This window comes from Lipotes vexillifer, unplaced genomic scaffold (assembly GCF_000442215.2).
Source record: "Lipotes vexillifer unplaced genomic scaffold, Lipotes_vexillifer_v1.1 scaffold1262, whole genome shotgun sequence".
NCBI lineage: Eukaryota > Metazoa > Chordata > Mammalia > Artiodactyla > Lipotidae > Lipotes > Lipotes vexillifer.
The window spans coordinates 579,774-593,248 of NW_006775022.1; the positions used below are offsets into that span (position 1 = coordinate 579,774).

The window sequence follows — 13,475 nt, forward strand, 5'->3', positions numbered from 1 at the left end:
AGGGAAACTAGCAGCCTCCTTTGGCCACTGCGGGTTCTGGTTCCTTCTGCCTCTGCCGGGCTGCCGGGTCATCTCATCTTTACTTTACAGTCACTCTTGTTGCTGGGATGCTGCACTTTCCACCCTGACATCCCCCAACCAGTGCAAGAGTCAGCAGATACTCTGATTTATTGCTACCAGGGTTTGAGTTTCAGCAAAGGGGCCAAAGGTAGTGAAAAGCTCTACATGATAAGAGAAAAGAAAGTCGTCCCTTATTTTCCTCCTGGTGCTCTGTGCTCTGAAGAGCAGGCGGCGTGGCTGTAAAATGAGTGTCTCCGCCACCCACCCACCTGTCACCTTGCACAAGTCCCCCAGCCTCTCTGCTTATGCTTCCTCGTCCGTGAAACGCGGTGGTTGACACACCAGCTCGCAGGGTTGTTGTGAGGACTCAGGGAGCTGCTGCCCGTGACTGGTGTATGGGAGCGTGATGCATCTGTTAGCGATTTGGGTGAAAAGGTAAATTCTGGCCGCATTCATTTCCTTGGAGACACATGCTAGCCATAATTTTTGGTAAGCTCAGATTGAATAGCTATTTAAATAAGAGGATCTAAGGGTGACTGTTGATTATAGAAGGTAGTGTTCTGTATTTGATATTGTCTTTTTCATTTTCTTTGTAACTCCTTAGCATCTAGTCTGTTGGGTACATAATAGGTACTTAGTAAATATAATCTTTATGCCACTACCATTTTTCTGGATTCTATATAAAACAGCTTAGTTCTTTAAGCTTTTTTCTGGCCTTTTTCAAAACAGTGAACACCCGAATATTATATACCTAAAATAGTCTTTCTGAACTAGATATCACAATATCTTGTGGAAGTGACATACATTTTAAATATGGACCCTCTAGAACACTGAATTTTTTAGAAATTACTCAAATGTTTAAGGTCAAATTCAATACATATAATTTCAGAAAATATTAATAAAACTTTCCTATATTCTTAGCTTTCCAAATTTCAGTCTTAAGAATTTCGAATATAAATTACATTTCCAGGGACTTCTCTGGTGGCGCAGTGGTTAGGAATCTGCCTGCCAATGCAGGGGACATGGGTTCGAGCCCTGGTCTGGGAGGATCCCACATGCTGCGGAGCAGCTAAGCCCGTGCACTTCAACTACTGAGCCTGCGCTCTAGAGCCTACGAGCCACAACTACTGAGCCCACATGCCACAACTACTGAAGCCCACGTGCCACAACTACTGAAGCCCATGTGCCCTAGAGCCCGTGCTCCGTAACGCGAGAGGCCACCACAATGACAAGCTCACGCACCGCAGTGAAGAGTAGCCCTCGCTCGCCACAACTAGAGAAAGCCCGCACGCAGCAACAAAGACCCAACAGTAGCCCCCACTTGCCACAACTAGAGAAAGCCCGCACGCAGCAACAAAGACCCGACACAGCCAAAAATAAATAAAAATAAATTTAAAAAATAAATTACATTTCCAAAATGCATCCATCCTTTTACATAGTTATCAGGAACAGTGTTTTCTTAAGCACTGTACAGATGATCTTATTAATATAAAGGTAAGAAATAGATCTCTGTCTTACGAAGAAAACTGGAGGTTTGTATGGTATGTTTTAGGGTGGATCCTCAGTATTCCCTTCGTTTTATATAATCATTTGGAAGGCCAGGTCTAGCTTGCTGAGTCTGTTAGAGTTTTAGGTGAGTCACATCTTCTCCCTTTTTAATTAAGCCTGGATGTGTTTACATAACACACACACCTCCTCTGCCTGGCAGAGAGGGAGCATTTCTTCCTCTCAGATAAGTGCTTAGAGGAGTTTTGCTCAGAAGGGAATAACATTAAGGAAGTAGCTTAGATTAAAACAACTTGTTTTCAGACAAGAGTCAATAGTACTTATTACATCATATACTAATTACCCGCAGCAGAAGATGACCTGAAACCTAGAGTTTGGATGCATCTCTGTTTGTTTGCATCTTGCACAAAGTATAATATTGTAGTATTCAATATATTTTCTTTCTTAAGTTTGAGAAAAGGAGTAATCAGCAACTTATCATTACTCTTTCGGTAAGACAGACACAGAATGAGAACAAGTGTAGGAGTAAGGCAGAGAGCAAATGTTCTGATCTCGTCAAGGTGCAGAGAGGGAGAACATGGGCTTTATTACCAATCCATGGCGGCCAAGGGACCCGTCTTTCTAATTTGACAGTGGCATGAGATGTAATAGACATTCAGGCTTAAATCTTGACTCTCTCCCTGGCTTTATGACTTTATGCAGGGTACTTAACCTTTCTGAACCTCTTTCCTCATTTATAAATAATGGGATAGTAATGTCTACCTTGAAGATTTATTCTAAAGGTTAAATGAGATCTATTCTATCAGCACAATGCCTGGCGCACACTAGGAACTTAATAAATGTTTTCTCCTTTTCCTCTCTTCCTTGAAAAGGGTTAATTGAGGACTGTTTCAGAGTCTCCAAGACCACCCCTAGGTCTGATGATTTGCTAGGAAGACTCGTAGGATTCAGCATATAGTTAATCCACAGCTCAGATTTACTGAAGTGAAAGGATACAAAGCAAAGCCAGCAAAGGGAAATGGTGCAAGGCGTGAAGTCCAGAGGAAACCAGGCACAGGCTTCCGAGAGCACCTCCCAGTGGACTCACCCGAGATATGCCTCGTTCCTCCAGCTGTGAGTTGTAGCAACGAGTTTAAGGAAACTCATTAGAGACTGTGCCCAGGTATTTACTGGGGGCTGGTCACATAGGCACCCTCTGCCTCCTACTGTATTCTAAAGTTCCATACTCCCAGAAGGAAAGCAGGTTAGACCATATTACAAACAGTAAGCATCAGTTCTGGGAATGGTGAGAACCCTCCCAAATCTAAGTTCCCAAATGCCAGCCAAGGGCCAACCTTGCAAGCAGACCTTTCTAAGAATAGCAGTTTCAGACCTGCCGTAGACAGGGACACATAAAATAAATACCTTAAATGGGTAGAAAACTTATGAAATTGGTCTCCTCAAGGAATAATATAGGCAGATATGTAAATAGTGTCAGAAAGATGCTGTTTGTATGGTGCTGGATGACTAATAGGTATTTATTTTTACTATTATTTTTAAATACACCCCAAGAACTACTGGAAATCCATGAAAATCACTAATGACCCGTTCCTCCTCCAGGAACGCTGCCCTCAAATAGGTGGTTACTTTTTAGATGCTTTCGTGTGGTTATTATTTGGATGACATTTCCAACTCGTTGATGCTAACACCCTGGTGACGTCATCTCCCACAATGTGCCACTGACAGAATCCTACTAGTGGGCTCACTGGGCTGTGAGCCTGAGAGAGGACAGTCCTCTGTGTATCCTTTCCTTGAAGTGTGTGCTCTGACTCAAAATTCTAACATTGATGGAACGGGGGTGGGGGGGTGGGGAGCTCTTACCGGACAAGGGTATTTTGCTGAATTACTTTTTTAAAAAAAGCTCAGGGCAAATGTTAAATGTAGCTCTTGTTAGTATCTGTAATGAACATGTAAGGCAGAGGTCTGGAACCTAGGGCTCAGGGATGGTCTTTAGAGGGTCTGTGAACACATGGAAACTGTGCTTAAAATTTGTTCATGTGTATTTTTCTATTTTGAAGGCCTGTAGATTTTATCAACTTGAAGAAATCTTGGCCCCCGATAAAGATTTAAACTCCTGATTTAGACAAAAGGATATAGGAAAGGCATTTTTGTTGTTTATGTTAGGAGTTTTTTTATATGATTTTCTTCATGAGAGTATTCTAACTTTCATGTTTCTTCTTTGTAGGTATTGTACTGATGATATGTTACAGAGAGAAATGATGTCCAGTCCTTTTCTGGGTAGCTATGGGATCATCATCTTAGATGATATTCATGAAAGAAGCATTGCAACTGATGTGTTACTTGGACTTCTTAAAGATGTTTTACTGGCAAGACCGGAACTGAAGCTCATAATTAACTCCTCACCTCACCTTATCAGCAAACTCAGTTCTTATTATGGAAACGTGCCTCTCATAGAAGTGAAAAACAAGCACCCAGTGGAGGTTGTGTACCTTAGTGGGGCTCAGAAGGAGTCCTTCGAGTCTATTTTACGCCTTATCTTTGAAATTCACCGCTCCGGTGAGAAGGGTGACATTGTAGTGTTTCTGGCCTGTGAACAAGTAAGTAAGTAATATTCATTCTAACCTAAGAGAGTAATAAGTTTACTTATTGGGAACCTTTTAACCTTGTTGGGAACCTTTTAATAACTAACATACAGGTTTCAGTTTACTAATTAACTGATGGAACTGCTATTTGGTTCCATCACACCTCTTTTTTCATACTTTAGAAGAATCCTTGATATAGAGTAAATAAAACCTATGCTGAAAGGCAAACAAGGAAGTGCTTCTAAAGGCAGGAACTGGGGACTTCCCTGGAGTTCCAGTGGTGAGGGCTCTGTGCTTCCACAGCAGGGGGCATGGGTTCGATCCCTGGTTGGGGAACTGACATCCCACAAGCCACAGCATAAATACATACATACATACATACATACATACATACAACCAACCCAGGAGCTGTTGTGAAACACAGAACGGGGGTGGGGAGGTGGGGACTCTGAGGAATTTCTGGGGGTGATCTCCAGAGCTGACCTCCTTCCATGGGATCAGGTGAGATCCTGAGCTGCCCCAAAGGCTTGCTGTGAACTGTCTCAGTAGAGAAGACACACTCATCTCACACTCACGGCCACCTCCCTCATGGCAGGCGCATGTGCTGGAGATGTGGGACATAAGCTAAGTCCTCGGCATAGAGTCAGGGAACAAAGAAGTACCCACAATGTTCCTACAGCAGTCAGTGGAGTGTTAGGCAGGAAAATATAATTTATAGCACAGTCAGAAGGCTATCTCCCTACACTTTTCTTAAAAAGATGAATGAGAAAAATGTTCACTTCGATATCTGACAATGTCTTTCAAAAGAACAATGGGAAATGTACAGCTGAGCGTCTCTTTTTGCTTTTATAGAGTCAAGGTGTCATTTGGGGTTGCATTTTTTTTTTTTTTTAATGCAGTTACTGTGGCCCTGCTTCTCTCTCCACTGCTCTGCGGGCCAAATCTAAAAGCCTCCAGAATCTCAAGAGTTAGGCCTTTCTTCTTAGAGACTGATTTCCTGGCCTTTTTACCCTACCCGTCATCTCACTCAGAGTAAAAAAAGCGCTGGCTTTTAGACCATGACCCAGATATGTAGTAATTCCAGTGATTAAACAGAAACCAAAAGGAAACTGTATGATATTGGCTGAGCCACCAGCTGAACAAAGACAAGGACCTCAGCTCTTTACCAGAGCCTTGTCTTAAGTATTCACAGGCCTTCACAAGTACCTTCAGGAGTATTTATTCTGCTTTATAGTCAAAGCATAAAGGATGACTGACCCTTTAGTTTGGGGAACTTTAGACAGTTTTCTCACAACTTAGATTTTATCTGTTTCCATAAAGAAAGTAATTTAGAATCTCAAATATATGATAACTACAGCATATTTTCAATTTTTCCTGTGTAGATTATACACAGTTTCTTGAATAGTAAATCTTCAACTGATTACAGTGATTTATTCTATGATCGTTCCCTAATCCCGCATGATTCAAGATACTCAAGAAAGTCCTGAGGGAAGTAACAAAATGATTAAGGAGACAGAAGAAGTATTTATGAAAACAATTAGAGGTTCTCAGTATAACTGGCTGAAGGCTAAGGAAGGGAGGAATGGCAGAATTAGAAGTCTGAAACATTTGAAAGTTAGAATTGCCAGGTGAAAAGAAGGCATACATTTCGGGGTGGATCGGGTGGGGGACAGTATAATTAAGACTGATAGGATGAGTAGTCATCTTTAGTCAGAGTAACCAAAAATTCCAAAATTGATTTTTGAAAAGTAAAGCTCATAACAGAATTGGGGGTAATATTTGATTCTTAAAGTATTTGATTCTTACAAGTTTCATATAAGCTATAATTAATGGCAGAGTGACTTCTGAATTGTCAGACTTTAGAAGATGCATTTTTACCTAGGATAGTGGTAGAAACTGTAAAATCCACAGGGCTTAGAAAATTATATAATCTTCCTTGAAGTCAGACCAGAAAGACATTTCCTATTAAGAAACCATCAGTCCTGAAAGTCATGAACGTGATAGTGTAGTGAAAGCTCTGGGCGGATTTTGCAATTCTGAGCCTCTGAGAATGAGGATTCGTCATTTTGGCAGGGGCTGCTGCTGTGGCCCGGGTCCAGCACTGGAATCTCTGTGGGGGGGGGGGGGGGGGGGGGGGGGGGGGCTGGGGGCACACGAGTCATACCCAGCCCAAGTGGGGGGGGGGGGGGGTGTGTGGTTCTCCTTGTCCAGAGGCTCCCAGCAGGCTGCCCAGCGGGTGGGGCAGCAGCTCTGCAGGCTGGAGCATACCTTCTCTGGGAACCAGTGTTTTTCCTTACAATTCAGCCCCAAATTCCACAGGTGTTATCTGGGTTTCTTTTCCCCATCTACCACCTAAAAAGCGGAACATAGTTCAGTAGGCTGATGGACTTTTTTTTCTTTTTTACTACTTATGTCAGGATTAACACTCTCCTATGGTCTTGGAATTTGTCTTTTGGAAAGTTTTGTCTTGCTCTGAAATCCATGTTAACAGCTGTTGATCATTTTTCCCCATGCTGTTTGAAGCTTTCTTGATTTCTGTATAAAACTTTAAAATCTGCCATAGCAACTGAATGTCATAGGAAAACAAACCCAAGCAGTCTAACAGAAGTGTACTAACGGTCACTTTTCTCTTAGGAAATCCATTTAAAGTTGCAGAAATACTCTCACGTTTGGCTTGGTGAACATTAGGTGCCTCACATTTTCTCGCACTGCTCACTTAGCCCCTCACCTGCTGGAATTAATACCCACAACTGCGTGCTCCCCTGGCTCTTGTGCTTAATTGAGGCTTGGAGCCCTGCATGTTTACAGTGTGTTGTTCCTTATCACTTCACCATCTTGTAACCTGAAAAAAAAGTGAAATAGATTAAATAGAAAACAAATTAAGGTTAATGACACTATCTAGCCAGATTATCGAGCAGTTTGAAGCTGTCACAAGGAAGATGCTCTTAGGTTGAAGGTTTTCCTGTGAAATGTTCCATCTAGTTGTGGGCCTTTCATTTGGGGACAGATATCTTCCTTCAGTGCAGGTTGCTGTGTTTTCCTGAGTTTTGCAGGTATTGTAGGAAAGCCCCACATACGTAAATGCTCTGAACACATTGAATGGGAAGGAAATGAGTAAACAGTTTGAAGCACCGAATGAATATTTTAAGTACTTTTTTTAAATTCTGAAGATTACGCCCTCAAGGTTTTCTGTCAGCTTGAGGAATCTAAACTAGGTACAATATTTCCGTGCAGTTTGAAGGTTATTTGGATTGGAGATTTGTGAGTGCGTGGCTGGAATCGGAGCTCCTCTTTCAGCTCCAGGGTAGCTGTGGAGCGTGAAGTGCCATGTGCGGAGGTTACCACCTGCCACCCAGGAGGAATGTGTGAATGTCCTGTGCAGCGAGGCGCAGCTCGAGGACTCGTTCTCCTCTGTAGAAATTTCTAAGCTTTCCTCACTTAAAATGATGACATGATTAGAATTACAAAAATTGGAAGAAATAGCTTTGTTCTGATTATTCCAGCTGGCAATTTTTCATTCATTACGGTCAGTAATCCTGCTCTTTGCTTGGTTAAAAAAAAAATCTGCCCTAAGTAAACCAACCCTGCAGAAAAGGGAAGTGTGAACAGGAGAAGGTACCGGGATAACTGCAGTGTGGGCCCCAGGGGGCAGCCTCTGCCCTGCTTCCTGGGGGCCTCTCAGCAGCTCAGGAATAACCTTCAAATAGCTCACCCGAGGTCTCACTATTTTTCTAGGCAGATCTGTCCACCTACAAAGCCCTTGAGTTAGTTCAATCCCACTATACAGGTGGTGGGGAAGGAAGGAGAGGTGAGCTGGAGCACTGGACAGTGGACTCAGACTTAACAGTCATGGGAAGGCATCTTTTTTTACTCAGATTTTTATGAAATCTAAAGTATGTAATGAAATGAAATGGGGCTTCTTCCATCTGGTAGTTAGTTAGGCCCTTAAAAAAACAGAAATTTTGGAAACAAATTTAAAAGGAGTAAGAATTACATTAAGTGACATCTTTTTTATATGAGGTCCTAAAAATCTGGTTGTGATTTGTGAAATAGAAAAGTACTGTGGGGCTTCCCTGGTGGCGCAGTGGTTAAGAATCTGCCTGCCAATGCAAGGGGCGCAGGTTCGAGCCCTGGCCCGGGAAGATCCCGCATGCCGCGGAGCAACTAAGCCCGTGCACCACAACTACTGAGCCTGCGCTCTAGAGCCCGCGAGCCACCACTACTGAACCCATGTGCCACAACTACTGAAGCCCGCGTGCCTAGAGCCCGTGTTCCACAACAAGAGAGGCCACTGCAATGAGAAGCCCACACACCGCAATGAAGAGTAACCCCCGCTCGCCACAACTAGAGAAAGCCCACGCGCAACGGAGACCCAACGCAGCCATAAATAAATAAATAAGTTAATTAATTAATTAATTTAAAAGTACTCTGTAAAATGTCTTGCTTTTTGAGCATTTTACACCAATATACTTACTTGTTTGTGGTTTTAGGGCACATAATTTACTCTTTTATTCAGTATATTTGACAATGAAGCATTTTTAAAGAGTATTTCTAAATTCCTGAATCTCGCAAATATATAAATAGCAGTGAATATTTCCTGCCTATTTCATTGCATTTCTGCTTTTTTTAAAGTGCTAATGGGTAATAATAGTTTTCAAGATGACCCAGATTAGAGACCCTGATTGTGGAGTATGTATGTATATATGCTTCTATTGGAAATCTAGAGATTGTTTTAGAATTCTTAGTTCTGCCACCATTAAAGCACAGTGGTGCATCATCACTGATGTGAGAGTAACTTTTATTCACCTGTCATTGTTAATGGATATGAGAAATTGCACCAAGCTAGAAAAATAGCAGGATGAATGCATAAGGGCAAAGACAGTACATTTCACAAGAGGAAAGCCATTTTGGACTAAAAGCACTGAAATTATTTATAAATTATATTTAACTTCCCCAAAGACATGTTCTTACGCAGTTATATCTCCTTTTCATATTTAACAATACCTATAGAAAACACAAGTATTTCTTTCCCTGTATACATTATTCAGCTTTTGCCTATAGTTTTATATAATTTGGAGAAAGTTGCTTGTAATGTACTTTATTCTCATGGATGATGTTATTCTTTTACTTTAGGATATTGAAAAAGCCTATGAAATTATCTGTCAAGAAGGATTTAACTTAAACCCCGATCTTGGAGAGCTGGTAGTTGTTCCTTTGTATCCAAAAGAGAAATGTGCACTGTTCAAGCCAAATGATGAAACAGAAAAAAGATGCCAAGTTTATCAGAGACGAGTGGTGTTAACGGCTAGCTCTGGAGAATCTTTGATCTGGAGCAACACAGTCAAATTTGTTATTGATGTCGGGGTGGAGAGAAGAAAGGTAATTATTGTTGAGGTGGTTAAGTAGACTGCTGCTAATTGTCTTGGGCTCCTACCATTTTATTGACCAGAAAGTGAGGATGAACTATATGATCTCTGGGGATTTCTCTGTATTTGGCCATGTGTGCAAAGAACTATTGCATCCAGTAACAAAAGTCTTGAGCACATGTAACTGCCTGTCATTAGCAGGTTGATAGTCTGGAAACAAATTAAATTGGTTGAGGAGCCAGAGGAAAAAGTTTTAAGGAAAGACAACTATTAAAGCAAATTACTTGACTCCTAAATGGATCTTTTCTTCTATACATCCCTTGGGTATTTTTGGTAGCCCCTTTATCAAAGTAATTATCATCTCCCCCCAGGTAATTTACTAGAAATTAGTTTCGAGTACACTGAGTTTAATTTTCGCAAATTTTGGCTTTATAGTTGACATGATAAAATTCCATCCTAAATTGTTTTTAAAGTCTGTATATTTTTAATCACTATCCTTAAATTAAAAATTAGGAAAAATGGAAATAGGCTATCTCAAACTCTCAAAGACAGTGGGACTTCAGAAATCATAGCATTTAAACTGAAAAGAATCTACCCAAGTATTGATCCATTTACCATTATTAGATGTTATGTAGCTTTTACCCCTCCAGGAAACTATGGGTCTCTTAAATATCCTTGTTTACTGTGACAGAGCAATTCCAGCCATTAGGAAGGTTCCCTTGCAACCAGTTTGGATTGATCTTATTGAATTAGTCCACCATTCAGAGAACCCAGGGTGATTACTTACCTTTAAACTACGCCTAAGAAAAATCACTGTTAGTGCCATCTGCAGTTTTTGTGTTAGCTGATAGGACTGGAAAAGCCCAGCATATGTAATAAAGATGAGACCCCTGGGATCACAGTCAGTTTGAACAGAACCTTGAGGAAATGCAGCACTGTCAGTTGATCATCCTTTTCTTCACGTGGCACACGAATCAGCAGTGTAGCGCTTTGAGAAGTGGCAGATTTTGTATTTCAGCAGATGAGACAGAGCTCCCATATTTACTGAAGCTACAATGAAAGCAGACAACCCCTAAATCCATTTATCAAAGCTCTTACAGTTTCCATGTCAAGGCAAGTGAAACAATAATAAATATTGTACAGAAGAAATGAGTAGCAGAGCCTTTTGTGAAGTAAAGTGTGCAAACAGCCATCACTTCAGGGCCAGTGAGCTGATGCTAAAGATGCTGTCTTTTGTTTAAAGGTGTATAACCCTAGAATAAGAGCAAACTCACTCGTCATGCAGCCCATCAGCCAGAGCCAAGCAGAGATACGCAAGCAGATTCTCGGTTCGTCTTCTTCAGGTAGCACTGCGGACCCCAAAACCAACTCACGTTAAGTTCCTGTCCGGAGGCAACACAGAAACATTAAAACCATTTTCCTTGGTTTCTTCTAGGAAAACTTTTCTGTCTGTACTCTGAAGAATTTGCCTCCGAAGACATGCGGCCACTTAAGCCAGCGGAAATGCAGGAAGCCAACCTAACCAGCATGGTGCTTTTTATGAAGAGAATCGACATCGCGGGCTTAGGCCACTGTGACTTCATGAATAGACCAGGTAGCCGTGTGCCCGCGGGTCAGCAGGCGCCTGGCTGAGCCTTGCCCTCATACCTCTTGCCCGTCCCCAGTCCTAAGAGCAGTGGCCCTTGGTGGTGCAAGCAAGCCCAGGGCTTTGGTTTGTCCTGAAGCATTTTCCCCACTAGAGGTAAACATTCTCTAAAGTAATTTTTAAAATTAAAAAAAAAAAGCTACACTCTAGGAAATATCTGTTCTGACATTGGAAAAGTGTCTGCCCTTGGCCACTTTAACATAGGGAGATGGGGCCAGGCCAGTAGAAACCCAGGGGCACGGGGGATAGTGGAGTACAGGGGTGTGAGGCCGAACTGAACACAGGAGGATTCTTGGCAGCGTTAGTGTTTCTCGGTGGGAAAACTTGTAGGCAAGTGACCCTTCCTCATGAATCACACCGTCACCTGGGGAAAACCCACTCGAAGTTCACGCCTTTGTAATTAAGAGTAAATGGAGATATGAAGGGGGTACGCTTGTTAAGCATAAGACTGAGGCCTTAGAATTACAGTCTGAGCGTCTGTCTCCTGGGGAGCTCCCCGCTGCCCTCAAGTTCACTGAGGAGGGCCCTCTACCATGGGAGGGGTGCTGGCTTTCTCCCCGCTAGTATCAGACCTGGCCGGGACCTGGGCTGCTCCCGCAGAAACCACCGGGATGCTGAACAGAAGGCTAGGGAAGCTCACGGGCCGGCGCTCCTACTGTGTGACGAGGCTCCCAGAGCCGCAGCCCGCTCCCCGCCGCCCAGTCCCAGCCCTGTTTACCCTAGAACTGCTGCTTCGTTCCGACCCACAGCTTAGCTTCACTGCAACTGAGTGGGTATTCGAGTCCCCGTATAAAGGTTTCTGGTTTAAGTACTGATTGCCCTTCAGTAGATGTTTAGTTTTCACTTGTGCATTAATAACAAAGAACATCCTTAATTTTTTCAACACGTTAGGCCCATGGTTAAAATTTTCACTGTGTTTATCAAAGGGGGTGATTGGCAATGTTTTAATCTTAGTGTTATGATATTCATGGCATTTATCAAATTTGCACGAGAGAGCAGCCAGCCAAAAGACCTTGTAAGCAGAGTGTACTTAAAATGGAAACTGTATGGGCTTCCCTGGTGGTGCATCGGTTGAGAGTCCGCCTGCCGATGCAGGGGACACGGGTTCGTGCCCCGGTCCGGGAAGATCCCACATGCCGCGGAGCGGCTGGGCCCGTGAGCCATGGCCGCTGAGCCTGCACGTCCGGAGCCTGTGCTCCGCAACGGGAGAGGCCGCAACAGTGAGAGGCCCGCGTACCGCAAAAAAAAAAAAAGGAAACTGTAGAATTTCTACTGTTTTGCCGTGCTTTGTCCCAATTCCTATGTTTTTCAGTCATTTTGTCCAGTGGTGCCATTAGGATTACAAGCACTTGAGAAATATAGGTTATATTAGAGTTACGCTTTCTCAAATATTTCTTAAAATAGCGCATAGACTTTGGAGTGGGTGAAGGAAGAGGAGGGTCGCCTAAGAAAGCTAACATTTAACATGAAAAGATAGAAGAGAAAATAGAGTGTGGACACAGGTTCTCATCACAAGGAGAGCAGCCAAGTGGATGGTCCAAGACTCCAAGCCTGGATGGTCCTGAGGGGTGGTGTCAGGGCCTCACCTAGAGGTCACGACAGGGGCCCATGCTCTTCAGCAGCGCCCAGTCCTTCCCTAGAATCACAGGGAGTTTTATATTGAAACTCTCCCAGTAAACACTTTGGAAAATCAATTACTTTGGGAAACTCTTTGGAATCTAACGTTTTCAACAGACTCTTCCCCAAAGGAGCAGTGGAATCTCTAGGAGGAAAGGGTCCAGGTGAGCTCCTATCTCATCTAAGACTGATCTCCTTCCTCTGGAGCCACCTCCTCCCTTGGAGCTGTCTGTTCTCGCAGGAAAAGGGTGCTGTTCTCCAGCAGAAGCTCAGAGGCATGCAGGAAAGAGAGGCCTCAATCGAATGCATGTCAAGAAGGCCTTGGCACTGAGGTTCCTGGGGAGATTAGCACATCGCCTGGAGAACCGCCAAGTAGTCCCAGCCAGACGCCCGCCTCTGAGGATGCTAGCCAGCTCGGCTTCAATAGAGCTTCCCCACCCGAGAGAAGGTCCCAGAAAAGGCCTGGCCCCTTCCTAACTAGCTGCAAGGATGAATATGCTCGTGATAATTATACCTTGAGGGAGTGGCTTGGAGGAAAGAAACAGTCACAGGATGTGATGTAAGGTGGTAAAGTATCTGTAGCAAACTCGGGCTGAGTGCATTTTTCTTTGATAGCAATGGCCAGAGTGACAGGACTGTGGCAAGTTAGAAAGGGTGTGGACAGGGGCCTGGGGGTGGGGGGCAGAGGGGGCGGGGAGG

At 43.3% G+C, this 13,475-nt stretch overlaps 1 protein-coding gene across 1 annotated transcript in view; it reads left to right on the forward strand.

Moving 5' to 3' along the window:
* DHX32 (DEAH-box helicase 32 (putative)) overlaps positions 1-13,475 on the forward strand; it is a 43,039-nt gene that overhangs the window by 13,914 nt on the left and 15,650 nt on the right. The window contains exons 3-6 of the mRNA XM_007449631.1: positions 3,791-4,163; positions 9,282-9,527; positions 10,758-10,857; positions 10,950-11,108. Coding sequence (XP_007449693.1) covers positions 3,791-4,163; positions 9,282-9,527; positions 10,758-10,857; positions 10,950-11,108 — 878 coding nt within the window. The remainder of the gene's footprint in view (positions 1-3,790; positions 4,164-9,281; positions 9,528-10,757; positions 10,858-10,949; positions 11,109-13,475) is intronic.